General features: G+C 42.6%; 1 protein-coding gene across 6 annotated transcripts in view; it reads left to right on the top strand.

Moving 5' to 3' along the window:
* Positions 1-25,498, top strand: part of FARP1 (FERM, ARH/RhoGEF and pleckstrin domain protein 1) — a 205,392-nt gene that overhangs the window by 20,591 nt on the left and 159,303 nt on the right. For all 6 annotated transcript variants that reach the window (XM_021416320.1, XM_021416328.1, XM_021416336.1 and 3 more), the window contains one exon: positions 18,436-18,631. In XM_021416320.1, coding sequence (XP_021271995.1) covers positions 18,461-18,631 — 171 coding nt within the window. In that variant the 5' untranslated portion in view covers positions 18,436-18,460. Of the gene's footprint in view, positions 1-18,435; positions 18,632-25,498 lie in introns of those variants that run through there.

The raw sequence follows: 25,498 nt of genomic DNA, 5'->3' as shown, positions 1-25,498 counted from the left end.
TTCCCGACTTACTGTTTCCCTTTAATTGCTTTTTGCTCTGACCATGCAGGATCCTGGCTTGTGTGTGTGAGCTTTGCGCAGCCGTTTTTATCTAGCTTCTCCCTTTTTCAATGGCTTCTGAATCAACTTCCCTCCCTTGAATCAATTGAGGTAATGTGGAGCAGTGTTGCTTAGCAATGTGGGGAAGCTGATACCGCACTGCTCGGGTGATGTGAATGCTGGAACTGGGCTGAGAAAAAGAGCCTACTTGTTCTCTGTGGCCCATGCAGGGAAAAAATCCTGTTGTTTTCCACTGGCTTAGTGTTAATGCCATAAAGTGGTTGGGTGTTTTGTTTTGTTTTTTTTTTCCTTTAGTGTTGCTGAGTAGCAGTTTCAGAGACCCCCTCCTTTCTTCCAGGTCTTATGCAAATGTAAAAAAAAAACTTCACAGCATGTAGGATCAAAATATACTTGGGATGTTGCTCTTTAAAGAGTGGGTATCTAATTAACTGTCTTGAGATAGGTATGTTGTCTGTCTTCGTCCTCCGCACACCAAGCAAAGCTGTCATGAAAGCAGAGCTGAGCTTTATGGGATGTTGCAGTCCTCCAAAGCTGCAGATACTTGCATCCAATTTGCTGCATACGGCAAATGACTGAAAAACAGAATGAATATCCTCAGCCATGTAAGAATACTGAATGGGTTATTTCAGCAGCAAACGTTAAGGGCGTGAATGGGAATTACTAGATTTGAAATAAGTATATTTATTTAACTACCCGAAGCGTCTTAGAGGGCAACCTGACAAACAGCTCAGCTGTCAGACCGGAGGACGGGCAGTGATGGGCTGAGGGCAGACCTCAGTCAGCTGGGCCAAGCCTGAAGGAGGAAGCTGGGTGCTGAGGGTGCAGTGGCTGCTGTCACAGCCCACCCTGATACAGGTGGTGGTGGTGGTGGTGGTACTTCTTCCCTGGGTGTTAGATCGAGCGGTTGGTCTCCTACCTCACATAGCTGGCAGCCTTCTTAACTCAGAAGTGTGTTCCAGTGGCCTGCTAGTTTATTCACTTCTGATTTAGGCCATTTAATCCATAGTACATGCTCATTTATCCTTGTCTTTAAGGAACGAAACATGGAGCTGCTGAGGGGATTTATAGCAGGTTCATTGCCATGGTTTCAGACAGCCTTGCATAGCCTAAAAATAGATACAGGAAAGAATATTCTCTTCCCTTGTCTCCCTTCCCCCCAGCCCTCTCACTAATTGGAATTTCCGTTTTGTTTGTATATTTTAGTTGTGGATTTAGTGACTCAGAGGTCAAGCAAATTTGTCCAGTGTCCTGTGTGAATGAGGAGAGCTCCCTGCAGTACCTGAGGCGGCAGCGGGGAGCGGCCCCGTGGCTGTGTGCCGTGGTTGCTGCTTGCTCTGCCTCCGACAGTTGAGCTGGTGCGAGGGACCATCTTGAGGACACCTTTGGAGACGACAGCCTCCGCGTCACGCCGTGCTCAGCAGGGGGATGCGCAGAACATGCGAGGGTGCTGCCCACAGCCTGTGCCGCTGCCTGCTCTGTGCGTGTCGAGCTAGCCACAGGTGCACGTTGGCACCATCCTGCAGCTCTGCCTGGCCCTGGGGTCTGGCCAGGGGGCTCGGGATCATGGCTGTGGCTGCAGCGAAACAAGCTTTGAGCTGTCACTTCAGCCAGCACTCGGGCTGGCTGCTCTTTGTCTCCGCACATCAGAAAAATGGAGGTAGAATGCTGACTGGCACTCACTGTGGTCCCTTCTGACGCGTGTCAACTAAAGTATTTTTATCTTTGGGTTGGGTAGCTGATGGTTGTTTTTTCTTGTTTTGTTTTTTTCCCTCTTCAAAAAAGGTGTCGACTGTTTCTGTTAGCAGGAGTCCCAGATGCTTTTAGATCTCTCTCCCCAGACAGGAAGGGCATGGGCTGGAATCACACTGATGCCTTGGATTTCCTGCATTGCTTCCTGTTGAATTCAAGGGCCAAAAGCTATGGTGGGAGATACTGTGTCACAGGGGCTGTGTTCAGTGTGCAATTCCTGAGGTTCACTGCGTGCCTTTGTACGTTGGAAAGCAAGTAAACAGCCCCGTGGCAAACTTACCAACTTGTGTCTTCCAGTGACAGGCTTTGGGGCAGAGGGGAAAGTGTTTGAGTTGCAAAGTGGGAAAATCCTGCGTGATCTCTTAGCAGATTGTATGGCAAACGAGGTGTCAGTTCTGCCGAACTCCTTTTCCTGGCTAAGGTTTTGACTTCACCCAAGAGAAACTGCAGTAAGTTTGGTGATTTGTGTTCCTACTGGTACTGGGTGTTTTCTTCCTTCCCGCTGCTGCTTTTATGGTCAGGGTGCCCTAACCCTTCCCTGTGAGGACTAAATAGAGAAGGGGCTATGTGATGTCAGACCGCAAGTGTGTTATTGAATGGCTGCAGAGTATTGCTATTTCTTTCACTTTTTGGCATAAAAATGCTTGAGTTTTCCCATGTTTATGAACTGATCTGAGTTGTGACTTCTTTTCCTGTAGAGCATGTTGGGAAAAAGTCTGTATATTTAGAAAGAAGGTGACAGAGGTGAATAGGATTGTGGATAGTGCTTCTTCTGCAGTACTGGACAGTATAAAGGTGCCTGGGGTGACTTACAGGACTTGCTGTTGAGAAGATGTTAAACCTCATCCAGGAATGTGCATGCGCTTAGGGGTAGAAGGGCCAGGTATAGCCTGGTAGCTGAATTTGTGATGTTTTGCTACAGGATCTTTCTGCTTCTTGCCAGGTGCATTGTGTGTAGTAGTGGCAAGGTGTGCTTATACTTTCCTGCACCTCTCTGTGGTTATTCTGCAGTATTTATGTGTCTGACTTCGGTAGCTGGAGAAAAAGCAGCCTCCACGAGCATGTGAGAGAAACCTGCCTTATCAGCCTTCTGCAGAGGCAGGGACCTGTGCTGGCTGCTCCCTCATTAGCACAAGGGCGAGGGGTTTGGGACTGGACACAGGGAGGCTGTTGTGGTGATGTGGTGTTCTGAAGAACCGTCCCTCTCCTCTTGGAGCAGAGGGGAGTTTGCCAGTATTTCAGAGGATGCATGCTGCGATTTCCATGAATCATAGCTCTTCCAGCCATGTGCAGACTGTTTTACACAGACCAATCCAAATTGCAGAGCCAGGCCATGTTAGTGGCCCTTTGAAACTGTAATTGTGGCTGATGCTAGTGGAGAAAAGTTTCCATACCTGCTGGAGATTTTCATATCTTTTAAGAGGACCTCCCTTCTTCTGCTGTAATGACTTAAACACCTGGAAATACCATATGCGTGAATTTGGGTTAAATAAAGCAACCTGCATAATATTGCATCAGTGCAGAGAAGATGATCACCTCTTTCCCCTCCCATCTGTTGAATCCTTGTGTTTAAGACACTGTTGTTTCACATCCACTTGTGTTGTCTCCCGCCCTTCCAGCCACTTCCTTGCTCCCAGACACTGCTCACTGCACCAGAGTGTTTCATGGGGGAACGTGGACATGCTCATGAGATATCCCCAGAGCTTTGTATGGATGCTTACCTTCTCTGAAAGATGCAGCAACCAGTGTGGGGCTGTGTATGCGTGCATGTACAAGGTAGACGGCTGGAAGGATGGATGGGGAAGAAACAGGGAAGGATCTAAGGAAGAAATTTGCTGTGGGCATCTGTAGGGATAGAGAGGTTGAGGCTGGGGTAAGGGCAGTGCCAAAAGCATCAAATCGTATGCTGTTTTGTCTGGATAACAAAGTGCTGTTTAAAGGTAGATACTTTACTTGTAGCCCATGTAGAAATCAAAGTATGCATATTCAGGAAGTATGGAAATTGAGGATACTCTTTTCTGGATTTTTAAGGTAGTGTTAGTTTGTTATTTGCTTTCTTTTAATCTTTGCTCAAGAGTTTAAAGCATCTTAATACTTCAAATACAACTATAGATTAGATACTCTTTAAAGATCATGATTAATGTTTGAAAGCGAAAGTCCATGGCTAGAAACTATAATTTGCCCTTTTTGTGACTTATGACACAATCTTTAATCACAGAATAACAGAATTGCAGGAGTTGGAAGGGACCTCAAGAGATCATCAAGTCCAACCCCCCTGCTAAAGCAGGTTCCCTGCAATAGGTTGCACAGGCAGGTGTCAAGGCGAGTCTAAAGATAGGTTAAATTCTTGATAAAACTTGAGATTTATGAGCTAATTTTCAGAAAGCCTCATTTTCTTGAATGCAGCCTGTAGTAAGAGGATCTGTAAACACATTCTGCAGTTTTCTTTAGATATGAAATACTTGAAAAATGATTTGGCCCTCAGAGTTTCAGTTTGGGAGTACAGAATTGTTGGATTTACTTTGGATTTCAGTCTGTTTGACCTAGATCAATAAACGGATTTAGTCTTCGTTCACCCTCTGGGTCAGTATCTGGGTACCTTGAGGACCTGGGTTTTCTGTCTATAATTCCATATATATGAAATATGGATAAATGTCATTTCTCTTCCCTTCATAAGGGTATAGTGATCCTAAAGTTAAGTATTTTTTCAATGAGTACATTTGCCTGCAGAAAGATAGTTAATTTTGTCTTAACAGCAGAGTGTGATCAATAAGCCTTAATGATAGAGCATGGAGAGGAAAAATAAATACTGAATGTCTTTCCCTTAAATGACAGTGCTACCTTGTGCAGTGACTGTGGCAGAACATTTTCTGGCAGAGTCAGGGTGGGGAAAACAGGTTATGGTGTGCAAGAACAGGAAGGGGTAACTTAGAGTCTGCTGGCATGCTTGAACTCAAACAGCTCTTAGTTCTTACCTCTTCCTTTAAGGAATTTTCTCTTATTTAAACTTTTTTTAAAAAAAAAAAAAGAAATTCCATGCTGTTCAGAAATGAAAGCTCTTGTAGCAGCTGTAAATGTATCCTCATTTGGGATTTCTGGTTCTCGAGTGAGTAGTGTGATTCATTGGCTGTGCTCCATGGAGGAGGCATGGGTCTTGTTGGGTACGTGTAGGGTGGTAGTGTTCACACAGTTCCTGGCTCTGGAAGCCAGTGGACTAGGTCCTCACTGCATTGGGAATTTTTGTTCTTGTTTTTTTGTTTCTTTTTTTTCCTTCTTGTCTTGTTCTTCTTTTTGCACTTTTGGGGCCTGTCTCCAGTTCTTGGGCTTATTTCACCTGCAGTTTCACCTTCCTTGCAAACTCCTGATCAAAGCTCTAGTCCCATTGCCTGTCCTGGTCCACCTTCCCTATCCATGTGCATCTTTCTCTACTCTCTCCCATGCTGTAGCCTTTTCCCCTTTGCCATTGTCCGTCTGTGCAGGGGCCCCTATCACCAGCTTCCTCCTCTGCCCATCGTACTTGCTTTCTCCCATTTCAGGCTCTCGTCATGGCCCATTCCTTCACCCACGTTGGGTCTGGCATTTGTCCTGCATTGCTCTAGGTGCAATTTCCCCTTCCTTCCTGCCTTGTGAGACTCACGGGGAGGTCAGCCACCCTGCTCACCCTGCAGAGCCTGGGCCTGCTCCGTCATGGGCAGCCATGAAGACACAAGGCCTGCTGTACTCTCCTCTGACAGAGACAGACTTGGTCTGCTTGACATTGGAGAAACATGCGAAGATCCAGCATGCTCAGCAAGGGAAGGCTCTTGGGAGATATTAGTTATTCACACTTCAGAAGTCTCTGCCTGCTGAGGGTATGCTCTATGCTACTATCAGATGCAGTCATAAAAGCTTCTTTCCGTGTTCAGCATAATCTGAAGTTACTTGAGAGTCAGGAGCCAAGAAAAGAAGATGAGTCTATGATGTTCTCGCAGGGGGAGCAATCTAATACCCAAGCTTCCTGTTGATCTATCACACCAGTGTGACCTGCTGTGATGCTTTATGGTGGCTGCACCATAGTGGAAAGCTTTTATTTAGGGAGAGGATCCATCAAAATCAGCCAGGCAGCATTCCCTGCATTGAAGTCCTGCATTACTTGCAGCGGCCCTCTTTCTTCATGATTTTTCTCTGGCAGCTTCTAGGTTGTGATATCTTAATTACAAAAAATATATATATATATATATGTATATATGAATCACTTCTCCATTCCATTTAGATTGTAAAGACTGTTTTTGGGTACTACTTCTGAGGATATTTTAAGGAGGATTGTGCAGGCCAGTGGGCAGCTTTGGCAGTATTTCTGCTTTCTCTGCTTTCAAACACTGCAAGGAAGAGAACAGAACAAGAAAACTGATGCTTTCCACTGGCTCCGTTGGTGGTAAAGAGTACAGATTCTACAGATAATGCTTTTTCACACTTGTAAGATAGTGAGTAATTAGTTTTGAAATGCAACAGAATCCAGAGCGATGTAATCTGTACTGAAACAGGTTTGCTGATAAAGGTACTGTGGTGTGGTTGGTCAGGCAAGCCCTTCTCCAGATCCAGCCTGTAAAGCTTGCAGTGGTAATGCTGTGGTTTGGAGTAACTTATGCCAGCTTTCATTGTGAAATAAGTTATAGTGGGGAAAGCAGTTTATTTTGCAGACATAACGGCAACTAACAGTTTTTTTGGTCTGTCTTTGTCTTCTGTGAAAAACAACCCAAGTCTGTCTTCATGGAGCGCATCAAATACTTATAGTTTAGCTGGAAATAAAATGTAGACTTAGCTGTGGCAGCAGAACACCTCTGATAGCTCACAAAAGAAATGATAGTGTTATCAATTATCTTAAGACAGAGAGGTATTGTGTCTTGGAAGACTGGGAGAGCTGCCGTCGGACAAAAAGGGACAGACAGTGTCTAGACTGCACCGCTCAGCGCAGGTAGAGTTTCTCTATAGCCCTTTTAGTGCTTCTACTGTTTGCACAAAGAGAAATGAGACAGAAACCTAAGCAAGTTTGAAGGTTTTGCTGTAAGTTTTACAACTACTTCTGAAGGAAAAAAAAAAGACTGTTTTAAAACTCGACAGGATATTTCAGTCTAGATGCCGTACAGTCACACCTCCCAACCTGATCGTTGCATGTCTACCTACCAGGATGCCAGTGAGTCTATTAAGTTGTTTTCTAAACAGCAGTACAAAAAGCAATTTAGTTTTCCTGATGGCACAAGCATTTCTCGCTGTGAGCTGTGTCATTACCAGTGCGGTGGTTCTTTGGCCAAGCGTAATGAAGGCTTCTGGTAAAAGAATTAATATTAAAAAAATAATTCTAGATTCAATTATATTGAGTAGTTTTACAAACTTATAAAAAGTCTCTTCCAGTAGCAAATGTTTAAATACTTAAAGCCTGCAGGATTTTTTTCTGTTTTTATAGTGGGTTATGTACTGAGTATACAATCATGACCATAAATATGTTCTTCCTGGTGGAAGACCATATACTGTGTATACATAATAATTTTGTGGGATTCTGATCACAAGCTCTGGGCAAGAAGGAAGCTCGTCAAGCCATTATGACTTCAATTTAACATGTTTGGATAGGCATCTTCCCTGGGTGCCTTATGCTGAATGTGGATGTCATTGTCTGTGGTTACAAGCTTCAGGGCCATAGAATGGCGTGAGCTCATGCACTGCTGCTTTGGTGTGGCATGTGCTGGTCAGCTCATGAGCTGCTGCTCCGTCCCTGTGCCATGTACCATCGGCTAAACAAATCATAACGGGTCTGTCTTAATGGGATAGAGAGTGGGGTCTGTGCGTGCTGACTGTGGCATCTTCTGCTGGGTGTCTGTGTGCTCAGGAATGGGAGAGGTTCCTCGGGGGGCTGCTGAAACACCAGGGTTGGATTTCTGTTTCTGACAGCTCTCTGGAGGAGTCAGCATGAATACCTCAACTATGTATTTGCATTTGGTTCAGAGAAATAATATATCCCGCAAGCTGTTTATTTCTCAAAAGCAAGTCTGTCTCAGATTTTCCCCCAACTGCTGAACAGTAGTATTATCGTTGTGTGTTATTTATTCTTTTGACATGTTTTTAGTTCATGGAGAACGTCTATGTTATACTCGAGGCCGGGTATGAGTTGCTGGATCCCTTTCAGAATTCTGTTAAATCTGGAAGCAAATCAGATTACTTTCTTCTACTATGAGCATATTCAGCTTGGCTTTCGCATGAGGTGTTGTATGGGTGAGTGAGCCCAGAGCACTCCAGCTGGTGCAACAGCTTTATTTATGCAGAGTGATGGCATGAAAGGGTTTTCGAAAATGCTTTTAATGGTTTCAGGAGGGCTTCATATTGCTGTTGAATCACCAAACTGCTTTAAGTTCTTACCCACTTCACTTGTGTTTTCAGTGACAAACCGTGGGCTCTGGGGGATCCAGTTGATTGAGAAATTTTCCTGTCTGGGAACACAAGAGAGAGAGGCTTTCTTAATCTCTCTTTGTATGTTCCTAGCAGGTACTGTGTGGCAGAAAAGTTTCCACAGCCTTTCTGTCCATTCAAATTTTAACATGTCTAATAGTAAACCAACCATTTGTGTAGCAATATTTGCTTCTGGGCTGTTAAGGGATTTGTGACTGTAGGGGCTTGGCTGGAGCTCTTCATTTCATAGAATCATAGATGGGCAGAGGTTGGAAAAGACCTCCAAGATCATCTAGTCAAACCATCCACCTACCACCAATATTTTTCCACTAAACCATGTCCCTCAGTACAGTATCTAAATGTTTCTTGAACACCTCCTTGGGCAGCCCATTCCAGGGCCTGGCCACTCTTTCAGAGAATAAATTTTTAATTTCCAACCTGAACCTCCCCTGGCACAACTTGAGGCCATTTCCTCTAGTCCTGTCACTAGTCACATGGGAGAAGAAGCTGACCCTCACCTCACCACAACCACCTTTCAGGTAGTTGCAGAGAGTGATAAGGTCTCCTGTGAGCCTCCTCTTCTCCAAGGATCAAGAAAACTGCTGAAATCTTCTTCCCTCAGAAACACATTTGGCTCAGACTCTGTCCTTGATTTTGAAGGGAAAACACAGTTGTTGGGAGACAGTCACAAACCGAGCAGGTGGAGCTGACCATTCCCATTGCTTAGCGGATGAGATACTAATTTCCCTTCCAGGAATAGCCAAAACTACCTGTTTGTACGGTGCCTTTGGGGTTGGCTGATGTAAAAGCTGAAGAAGAACTTTGGCTCTGTTGGTTTGACTATGGTATTGGCATTCTTCACTTGAGTAAATAGCATCAATCACTGGCACAAGGGTACGTAGTGAAGAATACAGAGTGGAGACTAGTCCCTAGGGCTTGGGAAGTGGTCACAGCTCATCCAAGAAAGCCTTGCATGAAGAGCCTCCTTAGGGGTTCCTTTCAGAAGGTGAGCATACAAAGGCTTCACTCATAATGTAATGGCTCGTATATATCTACAATTGCTGCATTTGTATGTAGGTGCATATGTGCGTGTATATATATTCGTGTGTGTGTGTGTATGTATGTATATGTGATGACTTTGTTTGCATGAGATTCAGAGAAGGAAGAAAAAAAGGTTCCTTGCCTGCCAGAAATTTCTAATGCAAGGTTGTCTGGAAAGCATAGCACACGAGGAATGAGTCTGTTTACTGCCTTGTTAATATTGTTGACAGTCATCAAAAATAATTTCAGCTTTGTGTTTTTTGGTGTTTTGTTTTTTTTTTTTGGTACTGTTTGCAGGCTAAGACTGGCTTGATTCACAGAGCAATCTGTACTTTTGCTTCAGGGATGAGATTTTTCACAGAGGCAATTGCAAAAGTGTACAGAAATGTATTATTGCACTTGTTGATAGATCTACTGACAGGTGTGTAGCTGAGGAGAAAGATAGTGTGCATTAGATTTGTGCAGGGTGGGACTGCTCTTTGCTGACATCTGGCAGAATATCTGGAATCTGGGACAGCTGCTAGCACCACAGAATCACAAACAGCTTGAGGACCTGAGCGTAATGAAGATAAATGAGCTCAAGCTGGAAGCTGAATGGCCCTAAAGGTAGAAGTAGTAATGAGCGCGGTTACTCTGAATGCTGTACAGACAGGCTTGCAAGGTGTGTTTTTAATGTCATGTCTTGTCCCTTACATACATATACGTTTATTATTCTGGATTTCAGCCTACCTTATCGGTGCACTGATTAGTTGGAATTTTTGTAAAGCTGCTGTGGCACTAGTCTCAATTTCTATGGTACGGTCATGTAGGTGGACAGACTGAGGGCTCAGATTTGTATTGCAGTGCAGTCCACTTAATTGGCAATACCAAATCAGCTGAATAAGAAACCAGTGTCAAATTCAGGGACAAGTAACACACTAGCTAATGGCCTGCCAGTAGCTATGTGCCAGTGTGTGACAGTCTGAGAATTTTACATTGGTTTCACATTCTAGCTAATTTGGTGTTATCAAGCAAAGCAGTGGGATTTTGAGATTTCAGTGTCCAACCAAGATAGGCAACTTTGTGGACTATCTTTATTTTCATGACAGGTGATGACTTGTATGCTCTTATGGTTACTCTGCTTTATTTAAGGCCATTTCTCTTTGCTGCAGTTTTTAGGAAGTGTGCAAAATGCTAGAGTACCCAGTTCTGAGACAAGCAAAAAGTAGACAGCCATAAAAAATATTAGATCTGTTTTTAGAAACTAAACTCAGTTTAGGAGCTTCCTCTCCATCCTGTTTTCCGCTGACTATGCAGGGGACTACACATGAGCCTCTAGTGCTGGTCTTGACCATACCACACCTAGAGCCTACCTACCTCTGAATTCATTAAAAATGTATATTATTTTTTAATCCCAGAAGGTAGCCCAATGGTAGAGAAGAACCAGCTTTTCGTAATACCTCCTTCTCTACTAGAGCACTGTGGATATGAGTGGGAGCAGACTGCAGTCTGAACAGCAATCCAGAAGCCTTTTGTTTGCAGCACTTCCTTTATAAGCTGAGCAACCAACCAAACTTACTCTGTACCTGTGTCTGTACCACTGACCTTCAAGCTTGAGCTATTTTTCTATATCGAGCTTTTGGTTTCTCATTTCTTTGCTTCCACAAAAGCGGTGATCCATTAGCCTAATGAAAACGTTCTGGATTTATGTCAGATTTTTAATGTATGTTTTTCTTGGTAAGAATCTTCTCAGAATTTCAGGTATGTATGATGTTCTGTGTGGAATAATGTGAAGCATGAACATTTTGTTAATGAGACAGTTGTTTGTAGATTTCAGTAGTTCCTCAAGAAAATTGGACTTTAAAGATAAGATTTTCCAAGAAATCTTTGATATACTCCCATGAGAAACTGCCAAAGATTCATAATATGATGACTTCAAAGCTTTTGAAAAAATCCTCTCTTCAGTTATACATACTTCTCCTTCCTACTGACTGTGTTCTGTATTTTTAAAAAGGATGAATCTGTCATGTCCAGGTATTCCAACACAGATGTCCTGCTGGAGAAGACTGGAGTTTCTCACTCAAGAAACAAATTTTGGTGGTTGTTTTTTGCCTGGAACATAGCTGATACAGTTGCTTCTTTTTGGCATGTCTGAAATTCACTGCTTACTGCTGCTATGGCCAGCACGAGTATTGTGGCTGCTACAGAACCTCAGGCTGGCTGAGGCGGGCCAGGCCCTCTGTGTCCCTGCGGCCCAGCCCCTGCTCCAGCAGCGCCACCCAGAGCAGGGTGCCCAGGCCCATGGCCAGGCGGTTTCTGGAGAGCTCCAGGGAGGAGACCCCACAGCCTCTGGGCAGCCTGTGCCAGTGCTCCTGGTGTTCAGAGGGAGCCTCCTGGGCTCCAGTTTGTGCCCACAGCCTCCTGTCCTGGGACGGGTCACTGCTGCACAGAGCCAGGCCCTGTTCACTTTGCACCCTCCCTTCAGGTGTTTTTAGACATTGGTAAGGTCCTCCTAAGCCTCCTCTTTAGACTAAACAGTCCCTAGCTCTCTCAGCCCTTCCTCACAGGGGAGGTGCTCCAGTTTCTTAACCATCTTTGTGACTCGATGTTGGACTCTCTCCACTATGCCCATGTTTCTTTTGTACTGGGTTTCCCAGAACTGGACACAGTATTCCGAGTGCCGCTTCCCCATTGCTGACTTCAGGGGAAGGATCACCTCTCTTGACCTCCTGGTGATTCTTTGCCTAACGCAGCCAAGAATATTATACGCCCTCATAGCAGCACATGCACATTACTGACTCACATCCGGCTTGGTGTCCTCCAGGACTCTTGGATCATTTTCTGCAGAGCTGCTTTGCAGCTGGGTGGCACTGAGCATGTCGTGGTACCTGGAGTTGGCTGTTCTTCCCCTGGTGCAGGATTCTGCGCTTCTCCTTGTTGAACTCCATGAGGTTCTTGTCAGCTCAGCTCTCCAGCTTGTCATGGACCCTCTGAGTGGCAATGTGTCCTTCTGATGAGTCAGCCAGTCCCGCCAGTTTTGTGTCATTCATGAGTTTACTGAGGGTGCACTCTACCCCATTGTCCAGACCTTTAATGAATATGTTAAACAGGACTGGCCCAGGATTGACCCCTGGGGTACTCTGTTCATTACTAGGCTCCAGCTAGGCTTTGTGCCACTGACCACTGCCCTCTGGCTAGTTTTCAGTCTGCAGTTTTGACCTGTTGGCTGCCTGTCATCACTACTCATGGTGCACGCAAACTCTCAGCTGTTCTTCATTTTGGAGCACGAGTTGAAGGTGTTTTATTTGTTTTGCATTGGTTCATCATTATTTTCAAAACTACAGATTTTACATACAAATTAGTGTTACTTAGATTAGTAGCTTAATATTTTTATCATTATATTTGCTTGATATGAATCTGCCATGGCATTGTGGAGAGTAATTGGGATAACATTTCATTATAGAATCATCATAGAATGGTTTGGATTGGAAGGGACCCCAACGATGACCAAGTTCCAACCCCCTTGCCACAGTTTCTTCAGCCTATCTTCATAGGAGAGGTGCTCCAGTCCTTGGATCATCTTCACATTTCACAGAAGATAAATAGCTGAGCCATATTGGCCCTGTGTCTGCTCTTCATCGTGTTAGATTAAATTTGTTTTTTGTCTTTCTGTTCCTCTTTGCATACTACTTTATTTTATTATTATTTCTTTCCATATGACTTTAAGCAGCTTGCTCTCCCATGTCATGATTATGGTCATTCTGGTATATTAATGAAAACGGGGCTTTATTAGCAGTTTCTCGTGAAGGTACAGAATTTTCCCTGACTGAGGACAGCACAGATCTGTGACTTGCTTTTGGCAGGGCTGTGCATTTATACCTACTTTACTGTTGTCCAAGGGGAGAGTAGGAAAAGGAAACACAAAGAATCAGCACATCATATGAAAAAGTCTCATGGCTGATGATGTGGCCTCTGTGCAGTGGAGCGGCTGAGGCACTGACACATCCTGCTGCCTCTGCTGTTGGACCATTAATGTCTGGTGCAGCTCTGGATGGACCTTGGAGACAGTGGCATCTTCTGCCTCACAGATTTGCCACAGCTTTTCTCTCTGAGCCCTCTGTTCAATCGGTGCCAGTCATCCTTTCTTTCCTCGTAGCTTATTATGATTTTTTTAAACCTACTCCAATTTGTTGAGTTCTGTGTTTTTCTGCAAATACAGAGGTGCTTAGAACTGAAGAAGAGTACTTCACAGGAGTGTTTTCAAGCTAGTATTCCTTGTAATCCTCTCTGCAGCTGAGGCTTTCCAGAGGTTTTACAAGAAGCTGAGCACGACAAGCACTTGCCAGTAGTCTGCCTGGATTGCCGCTCCACATTCATTATCCCTTGGAAGGTCTGGATTTAGTTTATTTGTTAGTCCTCCAGTGCCGCCTTAGTTCTTCCTATCAGTTTATAAGCCTTTGAGATGTTTCATCTGGTATTATGTTGACTACATTTCAGATGTCTGGTTGCTGTGTGATATGGGATACAGGGGTGGGCCAGCTGCTGAAAGGCCTGGACTTCAGCCCTAGCCTTGGGGTTGCTCCACTCCATGAGCTGTAAGGATGGCCATGCCACTCCACAGCACCCACTTTCCCCCACCTTTAAGAGATGAATAGTGTACCATGTATTTCCGTTTGTGCTTTGAAAGTGTGCTTAAAACAAGTGAAAGAAGTGGGAAAGGCCTCTGTACCTAAGAGACACGCTGCCGCAGCGGTAGGAGCCTTCAGGCTTTGTGAACTTCTTGCATCAAATGTCTAAGCATCCTTGTCTCCTAGGAAAACAGAGTAATTAATAATGTAATTAATGGATGAGATGAGCATGTATTCCAACAGGCATTCTGCTGGTGTTGCAAACATTGTCTTATTTCTTCTTTTTTTCATCAATATTTCCTAATTCCTTGTGACCTTTGATTTTCCCCACCGAAACAAAAAAGGTGTTGCTCCTACTCCTAGGTCCCTTTAGGCTACTGTGAAGTTGCTTTAATTGTTTTTCCTCCTGCCAAAGAAAAATACATGGAAACTTCATTTGACCTGAACCCTTCAAGTGCTATTAAATACACCTGTGCAGGCCTGGGTTTGAACACTGCAAACCTCAGAGGCATTGTGCTAAGGCCCATCTCGGCCTTTGTCCAGGTAGTACGGAAGTGTACACACAGAACTTAAAAATTTTTGTGTAAATGGATTGTTAACGTGTGCTTAGGACAAAAACACATTTACTAATATATCTGATGACACATGTAGCTATCTGTAGTGGGTGCCCTCCAGGCGTTGTAGGTTGCGTTTATGTGAGATGACTTGAGTTGAGCTAGTGGCCTGCCAGCAGCTGCAAGAAGTGCTGGCTGTGCTCAGCTCACCCTGGCTTTAGGTTAGCTAGCGTGCCAGGAGCTGATTTAATTTGTTAACCCAGCAAAGAACAAAACACTAAATTATTTTCTTTTGGATTAGCAAGGTTCATTGCTCAGTGAAGGGTCTGAAGAGGGTGAGAGTGTCTTTAAAGTTCTCCATCCGGTGTCCAAAACTTGATCCCTCTCATTGTGACAGACATTAGGTAGCCTAATCCCCTTGGGCTTGCTTAATATTTGCTCACTACTGTTCTATTGCATTCAGTGACCTTCTTGGTCATCTAGATCCAAGTGATTTAGAGAGAAATACGCAGCCTGGCAATGTGCTGTATTATTGTAGAGTGGGTAATTGCAATCTTTAAGGCCCTTTTTATATAAAGGCATAATAAATACATTGAGCCAATGTTAAAAGCGCCGTAGTGAGTGAGACTAGCATCATACATAAGCAAAACTTTAACAATGTCCAGTGTAGCGTGCTGATATTTGTATGTCTGTATATATGATTGATTGAGAAAGGAAAAAGGTCTGCTTTTAATTTGCAAGTAGCAGATACATATGATCATGATGGCTTATACTTAATGATCTTTGCTTCCAAAGTGAAGCGTGCGTATGTAACTGAATGGTTGTAACTTGCAGAAGTTGTTCCGAAAGTAATGCCTCCTATTTATTTTCATGGAAACTGCAAGAGTTAAAAAGGGCTCAATAACACTATTGGAGCTACAAAACACTATTTTTCAATTTAGTGACCACCATTAGCCTATTGATGCAGATAAGCTGATAGAGATGTTCTTCATTTTGTTGTATGACAGCTGTACATGGCTGCCCAGAATGTGGCTTGTCTTTCACATCAGTGTTGCCACTGCTGAAATGCACCACCCACCACCCCACTGTGCCTACATCCACTGTTTGGTCTCCATAATGTTCAGCAAGTGTCGATGAGTGTCAGTAGGTGCCATTTTTTCCACGTTGGAATTCAGTCACACTCCTTTACTTCATATGCACTTCCATGTCAGATGCCATTCTGTCAGACTGCCTCTCTGCTGCCATCTGTCACACGGCAACAGCATGGAATGGGATATGGGGGGGAAGGTTCAACCTCTGCTGCCATACCACCGCTATCTGCCTTTGACGTCGTGGGCCAACATATTAAAATGGAAGGCATTGCTTTCGGAGCAACCCTCTTATATTACAAAAATTTCTATATTATGAACTGCTAATAGTAATAATAAAAGCCCTCTCAGCTATGCATGTGAAGTGGTTTGGCTTATACTTTTCCTCCGTGTTTGTTTTGGCTTCTAACCTTGGATCCTTTTTCCATATTTCACCAAGTTTATTTGCCTTTCTGAATGTGTGTGGGCCACTGGATCATCCAGTCAGAAGAACATTTACAGAAAGGTGTGAGCTCCAGAATATTTCCTGGTGTTGATTATTTAATGGTATCACTTGAATTGCTCTGGATCGATTCCCCCATTTTGGATAAATAGAACAGATTTCCTTTGTCTGTATGAAATATAACTAGCCAAAGATTGCTGTAATAACACAGCCATTGTGGAGGTCCTTTCTTCAGTACTGGTGCTGTATATGGCATATGGTGACTTTAGGAGAGCTTGTAAAAGAGCTTTTGAATAAACAAGGCTGTAGAGCAGTATCGTTGTGTCTAGTGGCATTTCCAGACAGAGTGCATGCTTAAATGTTCCCGTGTACTTAGATGCAGGAAAATCAGATTTATTTGTAAGTACACCTGGAGTGTTGCTCTACAGCTTTGTCTTTTGTCTTCCTGCAATTCCTGCCTCCAGCCACAGCTTTCTTGCTGACGCTTCTTGTCTCATAAAAGGTTTTAATTTAATTAATTTTAAAGAACAGAATCAATTTAATCGATTCCATTTATATTTTAGATTGTAGTGCCGGTTGATGAAAATTGAATTGCATTTGCTTCATTGCTGTTTGGCTTGCACTTGGTTGCAGTGGCATCTCTTTCAGCCTGGTGGTAGGGCAGGCTACCATTGCAGAAGTTGCCAGTTTGCTGGCGTTCAGATGTACTGGCTGTGTTCTCCTGTGGGCAAACTTCTATGTTTCCCACTGGCTTTTGGTTCTCCTTCACTTGTGCCTGTTGAATTCATACGGAGAGGTGTGTGGTCCCTAATTTTTCATTCCCTACCTTCTCAGCTAGTGCATTTCTTCTTCTCTGTTAATCAAAGCGCTGTTTAAAAAACTTCTACCCCGAGCCGCTTGCTTGGTGAAGTCTGTGGGAACAGATTAGTCAGGAAGTGGAAGAGCGATGTGCAGTAAATAGTATATCCTGCTGAAGACAGGCTTGTTTTTATTCCCTCCCTATGGTATCTTATTACGTGGCACTTTATACCACTGTTCTTCATAGTATACTGTAGAACTGGCGAGACATTTCACTACATAAGACTATATTGTGCTTTTTTTCCCACAGGCTTCTCAATAATTTTAACCTCAGAGTAAAATCAGGCTGTGAATGGCAGTACTCTTCTCGTGCCTCTGTTCGGCTGGAAAGTTATGTTTCCGTTCTTTGTGCGTGCTCTGTGTTTTTTTGTTTTTAATGGTCATTGATCAGCATATAAAAGTCACGGGGAATGGAAATGTAATCACTGAGAAAGATAAATAGACAGTAGCACCGGGTTACATCAGAAACCTAGCCAGAATGTCAAAAGATAGAGGGGGAAAAACCGAAATAGAATTCTGGTGTGGTGTGTAAGTCTTGACAAGTAAAACTAACGATCCTTGAATTAAAAAAGAAGGCTGAAAGCTGTGCCAGTTAATGAAAAATCACGCTGCATCATTGTTGGAGCTCGGCTCCCTTTCTAGGATGGAATATTTATTTGGCAGAGATGCAATGCGTAATGTAGTGCAAAAGCTGCATGGAAACAAAATCAGCGAGCCAGTTCCTGAGGTTTCTTTCTGTGGATACCAAGAAGACATCCCTATTCAGCGAGCTGTGCTGGCAGACTGGTATTGATGGAGCCTTCCGTCAGCATGGAATGTTCCTTGAGGTTCCCTTGCTTCTTACAGGCTTCTGTGCGGAACCACAGCAAGGCTGGGGAACCTTGTTTTTCCCAACAAGTGGCATTGCTCTGGCTTTTTCGAGACTTTCCATGGCCTATTCTCACAGTCCTTGACCTACCGCTGGCATCACGTTAGGCTTTGCATTCTGGAGCAGAACTGGTCCCTGAAGGAAACGCGATATCGAGGCCGTACAATTGGGGTCATCTTGTACCCTGTCTTTCATGTTTCACAGAGCCTTAAGCAAGGTGGAAGTGCAAAAGGGCTGGGGGAGGCTGGAAGGAGCAAAGGAGGAAATGCTGATATGGCCAGGAGGGAAGGGTGCTCAGCAGGTGATGCGTTGCTCACCTGCTCTCTTCATCTTCCACCCAGTTCTGGGAGCCCTGGCTTTGGCTGCTCACAGCCTGATTTGTAAGTATATAAAATTAGCATAACGCATTGCAATATAGGTTGCATCACGGTATCTGTTTCCAGTGTGGTCTTGTTGCATTTTCCAAGAGAGATGAATATTCTTTTCTCATTGCGTGGTACCACAGCCAGACCATCTTCCTTACCCCAGCAGGTGATTAACCTCCGTATTTTGAAAAGTGTGAAGTTTGCCTGCTTTTCCAGTCCTCATGTGATGTATAAAAACATATTCATAACAGTATTACTTCATGCTAAGGGTTGCATGGTGGTTTACCGTTTTATCAGGTTTAAGTATGTATATCTTAATGCTTATGTGCAACAGCTGTTACTTATTAGTGATACAGTCTTCTTTGCCTTTATTCCCTTATCAGATATAAGAAACGTTTCTCTCTAAACATGGGTGAAACAGAGCAGAGACCAACAGCAGGATCCCGGTTAGGAGCTCAGGAGAATGCTGGGATCAGTACCTTGGAGCATGGACAGAAACCACCAATGACACCTCCAGGAAAACTCATCTCCATCAAAATTCAGATGCTGGATGACACGCAAGAAACTTTTGATGTTCCGGTAAGGATATGAAGGTTGGGGTGGCTAAAGATTGTTGAAACATTTCTCAGAATGCACGGTTTAAAAACCAGCTCTCTTTTTATTTCAGCTCTGCAATTTTTGGGTTAATGGATTCTTGTTGCGGAGAAAATGGCAGTTATATCAGTGTTAAATATATATGATGATGCAACAGAATAACATTAAACAGTTAAGTGAATTGTAAATTACAGTTATTTGGTTTCTGCTTGAACAGCTTTAAAGGAAGTAAATGTTTTGGCTGTTTTTTTCTCCCTTCACATATTACCTCACTGGTTTCCCCTACTTTCTGAACATTTGATATATTTCCTTGCTGCTCTTGTGCCCTTCACGTAGTAAAGCATAGCACTAGATGACTTTGTTTATTTTCCTCCCCTCTGGCAGTTCCTTAGTAACAGTTCCAGTGGTAACTTGAAGTCATCAAAGTTATCACCAATTTATCAGTCATGCGGACACCAAGTGCTCACACATGCAACGAGGGCAAGGAAAGAATCAAAGCTACCCCATCTAAAGTTTCCCTATGGTCACTGCACACTGATGTTAATCTTGGTTTGTACTTGCTGAGTGCGCAAGCAGTTACTTCTGCTTTTCTGCATGTGTGTGATCAGAAGAATTAGTTTGATTTAGTTTTGATACAAGTAACAGTGGTGTTTTATACTATCTAACTGTTAGCAACCACTGATAACTTTAACATGCTGCTCTCAGGTGATTAACACGGTAAGGTTGTCGAAAGCTGCTGTTGTTATGAAAGAGTACTGGAATGTATGTGTTCCAAAGTTCTCGACGTTCAGTGAATAGGAAACTGGAAACCTGAGTTCAAATTTCATCCTTTGTTATGTGTGTTTTATGTTGCCATAGTAACCTCCATGCCTTATTTGGCTCAGTTTTCCTTTCTGTGGAATGGGGGGTAACCAGCGAGATGTGTAGAGCTCACGTGTATACTGCTGTATAAAATTGCTTATGCTCGCTGGTGAAATCGTATCCCTGTATGAAAGTTGAAAGAGTTATGATTAGGAAAATCCACATAAAAATTAAGTTTTTCTTGTTTGTAAGGTGGTTTTGGTTTTGTACATGTGTACCTGCGCGTGCTTTTTGGTCTGCTCTCTGCTGCTATTTGCGACCCAACTAGAACTGCATAGGCAGGCTTAGGATTTCTTGCAGTAGAAAGAAAGCTCTCCAGACAGTTATTTGTAAACAGTGTTGTTATAAAGTGAAAGGCTCACCTATATAGCAGCTTGTTCTGGTTTTGCACCTTTCAGAATGCCTATTGATATCTACAGTGAGCAGTATAAAATCAGTAGTTTTGGAGTACACGTTGCTGTCCAAAAGTGCAGATCTAGTTTAGAATACCAGATTCTGATGAGAATTTTGCTGCTTATCATCTGTAGCACAAATGCTCAGAGATGATGGATGGCAGAGATGATGATTTTATTTTCCTAGCTGTTAAAAGCTTTCAAAAACTCTCGAGAAGTGACACAATTAGTAAAAGTTTATAATGCTCTTTAACAAATGTTTAGTAGGAGCTATTTTCAGATCAAATCCCTTTCATTAAATTGTTTAGAAGCAAACGTGAGTAACAGGTGGCTACAGTACAGCTGTGTAACTCTAGCTTTCCTTCTGGCAGTTTGAGAAAACGTTGGTTTTTTCCACCTTCAGCATTAAAAGACTCCCAGATTACTTTCTGTTTATAAACTTAAGTGGCTTCTGGAAGACTTAGGGTGTAAGAACTGTTCGGATCACTTCAGTGTGAATGTTTTCTCAGGCTTTTATTTCATAACTACGTCCATTCAATGACAGTCCAATTGGTTTTAAAATCAAAACTTCTGAAATTTGCAGGACTGTTACATTATAAAATATTTTGGAGCAAATTCCTAAAGCTTTTTGTCTTCAAGTTGTGCACAGCCGAATGGAACTATAAACATAATTTTCAGTCTACTCTAAAAGGCATTAATTTTTTAGTCTCATCTCATAGAACTCAATTTTTTTTTCAATACATGCAAATCGAGATGTTTATTCATGTTGGAAATCCCATGTTCTCATTCATAAGCATGCTTTTTTTTTTATAACCAGATTGGTGCGGTATACAGAGAAAAACGAAAGTGATGCCATTTCAGCAAAATATTTGAGGAGCAGCAAGTATGGCTGTGGGCAGAAGATGTTAAACATATATGCCTGAGCACATCTGTGCGTTTGCTTTTTGGTGAAGTAAAAGTTTTTTGCATGACTGAGGGTCTGAACTGCTTTTTCCAAAACTTCGGCTCCTGGCTGAACCTTCCAAATACAGTATGAGGATAAACCTATATATAGGATAAACCTATTGCGCTATCGCGCTTCTCACAATTTCAGGAGTTTTGCTGGATGTTGTTTTCTCTGTTAGCAAATAGACCAAACTTTGACTGGTTTTATGGCTGCTTATTCTATGCTTCGTGCTAGGACAGCATGAAGTTTGTCATGCCACTTTACTGTTTGTTTGTGTACTCTGTAAAAATAGAAACCGACGCTGGTGCTTCTCCTTTCTGACCTCTGAGACAGAAGAAAAATAACTGGGACTATCTGTCTGCCTAGTCCTCCTTCCGTGCTATTCCTAGAATTTCTTTTATTCTATCAGCCTACCCGTTAGCTAAAACTGGAATAGAGTCTTAGTCTGTGTGATCTTTCTCATGTGTTGGTTTATGGGGTTTTTCTGTGTGTTTTAATTATTTTCCAGTGGACAAGGTTCAATCCCATTGCACTTAGGCAATACCTTTCCTCCCACCATATGCAAATAACCTTTCTTATTAGAGCAAAATCTTTGCGATTTCTGTCTGCTCTGTATATAACAACAGAAAAACATGACCTACTTCCATTCCTCTCACCAGTGCTGCTGCTCTTTGGGCTGGTTAAAAGTGAAGTAACTACTGTTGTTTGTCCTTCACCAAGGAGAAGTCTTGGCCAGCTTTTGGTATTAGTGTTTTGGTGCTATCTTATCATACCATGTCCAGCTTATATTAGTTTCTCCCAAGCAAAAAAGAAAAAAAAAAAAAAAAGGCCTGCTTAGCTTCATATGGGCCTGTAAATTGTAATTTTTCCCAAAACCACTCATAAAGCGTATGGGGAGAGTGGAAAGGCTTTGTATTCTCCATCTAGTTTCCATTGCCAGCCAGTTAACTAGTTGCTTGAGTCTTTTTCAGGGAAATTCTTGGGGGTGGCAGGGGAATGGTAGGCACTGCTTTTTTTCAAAAAAGGTTATCAAAATATTACATTAACATTGTATTGGCTACCTTTAATTTGAAAGGGAAGCATAAAATTTGTCACTCATCTTCTCAAGCACGTTTTTCGGTTATGCTCTAAGAAGTACTTCAAACTTATTCAGCTTCTTAAGACTGAATTTCTGTGCCTTTATTATTCTGTCCTGAACTCTCAGACAAGGGCTGGCTTCAGCTGCAGTCATAGGTGGTCAGTGCCTGAAAATGAGGCCACTTGCTGAAGGCTAACGCCCACACAGTGCTTGGCGCTGTTGGCCGCGGTGGTGGCTCTGTGAATGGGCTGCATGCAAATATGTAATCAATTTCTGNTTTTTTTTTTTTTTTTTTTTTTTGCTTTTGAGTATGCCTTCTGATTAGGCTATGTTTGCTGAAAAATTAGTTAGATATGTTAACTGGAGGTGCTCAGAGATCCAGAATGCTCCGGTCTGTTTCTGCTGATGTTCAGCTGGGTTATGACCATCTGAAGGAATGAGCAAATGCAGGCCTTTTTTCCACGATGTGAGAGGACAACAGCTTTCACCAAAATGACTAACGTGAAGGAGGAAGAACGTTTTTTCAAACTTGTACACATAATGATAATTGTATGTAGGTAGGTCTGAAACATTTTTGACAGGTTGACACTTCAACTGTACAGCTTATCAAACGCAACAAACAGGGGTTGTGTATTATACAACAGATACAGGAATGTGTAGTTCTGCTTGTATTGTGTTCAGTTTTGTATCTAGTTAGTTTGAAGAGAATGGGGTTGATTTTATCAAAACAGCAAAAATTATGTATTCTTTTTTTTTTTTTTTTACCTGATCTCTCTTGTAGATTCAAACAAGTTTAAATCAATAAGAAATTCAGTTTTTAAGGACAGTAAAAGTAGCTGATGGTTGTATTTACTGGATTTCATTCTGGGGGGGGGAAAAACACCTTAATGTTCATCCCACTGTGACATTTATGTTATTTCTGACACTGAAGCAATTATAAAAATAAACAGAATCTGCTTGAAAACTACTCCTAAGCAGAAAGAATCAGTGCTGTTCCTTTCCAGGTAATGCTGAAGGCATGACCAGTTCTAATGCGAAGCTGCTGTGATGAGTCAGTGACTCAGACCAGGTTTAACCATGACTGACGTGATGCCTGTCACTGGTCATATCAGAGTCTGTGGGTGAGCAGTGCTGATTTGTCTGGAATGATACTGCTGGTGCTAAATAGAAAGTCAGAGCTGTTTCTTTCCCTTTGGCATCAAAGGTGAGATCAAAGTATATCACAGGAGCTGAGGGTTGTTCTTTCAGTTAAGCTCTGGTCTCTTTAATTAAAAACAAACCACACTTCTCTTTATTGTGTCTGAAAGAAAATAGTTGCTGCCTTGTTGTGGCTGTCTTTTGGAAAGACCAAAACATGCTTGGCTGTCAGACTACCGCAGTTTATTAAACATCTGTTTTCTGTCTTATGTAAACTGTCTTTCCCTCCGAATGTGTTCAAGCTTAGTGAAATACGTAGGCTTGGAAAATGTCATTCACTTTGAGGGATTAACACCTGGTTTATTAAGCGAAAGGAGTCTCTTAATAGAAAGCAGGGTGAGGGTATAATCCTTAGTAAACGTCAGCTGAAAACATTTCATTTTTGTTTGCTTTCTCAGAAGAAGAGAAAGACTCGCTTTAGAATATCTGAGAACAAAGACCATACGGTCACGGTCTACAAGTATTTATCTTCCACTGGAGTTCAGATGTTGTGCGCTGGCAGGGAATTTCTGTGCCTCATGCTCAGACTTTTGAAGAAAAAAAAACCTCATAATACTGCTCGGGCTGTATTTCTTAAGGCTAATGTTCTGGCGTGGGGATTTTGGTTGGTTGGTTTTGTTTGTGCAACCATATAAAGGTGGGTCTTATTCCCTTTGTGGAGAAAGTGCCTTCTATTAAGGGTACTCCCAGCCAACTTCAGGCTGGTGTAAGTATGCCAGGAAAAGCTTAATATTAAAAACTCTCAATACTTAACAACAAACATTACGTGTGCTGTCTTATAAATTTGCACAGGCATCGTGTTTCTCTATTAAGAAATTTCAGCTACGTTTTATAAATGCATACATTATCTTCCATAACGTTTATGGGCTGTGGTAATTGCTTTGTCCTAGATATTTACCCCTCTTCTCAGCACACATATAATAACCATTGAAGTTTCTCAGAGAATAAAACAGTGATTTAAAAAGGACATCAGACAATAAGGCAGTGCAGAAACATGAAGCAGTGTTTTATGCTTTCTTAGGCAGCTTCAACTGTTATATGAACTGCATTTTTTTCCAGCTTAGGAAATGAACAGCAGGTCAGATGTCAGTTATTCATCACTCTGAGACTTTCTTTTCTCCACATGTCTGAAATTATTTGGGTATCACTGTCAGACTACTTCCAGTGGAAATCAAGCATTTAAATATTCACTTATAGTCACACCAACCCCGCTGGATCTTCTGAAATTACAAGAAAAACATAGCTTTCTCTAATTCTGAAACACATCAGTTATGTTTTTTTCAGAAGAGTATTAGGAAACACCTAGTAAACTGATTTTTTTCAAAAGATGACTAGAATGTCCTTGTTGAAAGGCAGAACTTTTCAGTTACTAGTGATAATAATTTATGTGCTTTGGAAAATGGAAGAGAAAATAATCTGAAAACGAAATTCTATGACTTGAAGCAGTAGAGTTTTTATAGCTCCCTACAACTGCCTGAAAGGAGGTTATGGCAGGGTGGGGGTTGGCCTCTTCTCCTGCGTTGACTAGCGATAGGAGGAGAAGGAGTGGCCTCAAGTTGCGCCAGGGGAGATTCAGGTTGGATGTTAGGAAAAATTTCTTCTCCAAAAGAGTGGTCAGGTGCTGGAACAAGCTCAGGGAGGCCCAGGGAGGTGGTGGAGTCACCGACCCTGGAGGTGTTCAAGAAACATTTAGATATTGTCCTGAGGGACATGGTTTAGTTGGAAATATTGATGGTAGGTGGATGGTTGGACTGGCTGATCTTGTAGGTCTTTTCCAGCGTTGGTGATTCTGTGGTCCTCTGATTTCCTGCTCGAGGTGTATGAGGAGGGATGTTCTGAACTGAGTCAGAGGAAGGAGGGGAGCTAAGCTGTTGTGTGCTTCCTTCCTCCCCACTGAGAGCGAGAGTTGTCTGTTCTGGCTTTAAGGATTTTAAAACTTGATGTTGGACTCTCAACTATTATCACTCATTGCTTCCTAGTTAAGGGTGAAAACATTGTGCCTTCAACAGGCTGTTCATCATGCCTGACTCAGATTTGTGTTTTAGGACAAGATTAGTTAGTCCCTGGAGTTGCTTGTATATCCCCGCAAGGGGAGCATAGGGCAATAGCTTGATCTTCATTTATCATCTAGGCACCTAAGTTGTTGCACAGATTTGTTTCTTTCCTTTTGGTCCCCATCCATGGAAAGTGGTGAGTCTTCTCTGCTTCTGGTGGCTGGCCAGCTATGCTGGTGGGTACATAATACCTGCCGTAGTGCTGCTTTTCTCTCTTCTGGTTGTAATGTGGAAGCTGTAAAGCAAAGCATGCTTTGGAGGAATGATGCATTAGTGCTTTGCTGCAGTGGTGCAAACGCCTGCCATGGTTAATTTACTTAAGCT

Source organism: Numida meleagris, chromosome 1 (assembly GCF_002078875.1).
Source record: "Numida meleagris isolate 19003 breed g44 Domestic line chromosome 1, NumMel1.0, whole genome shotgun sequence".
In the NCBI taxonomy this organism is placed as follows: Eukaryota; Metazoa; Chordata; class Aves; order Galliformes; family Numididae; genus Numida; species Numida meleagris.
This window is presented reverse-complemented; position numbering and strand designations above follow the sequence as displayed.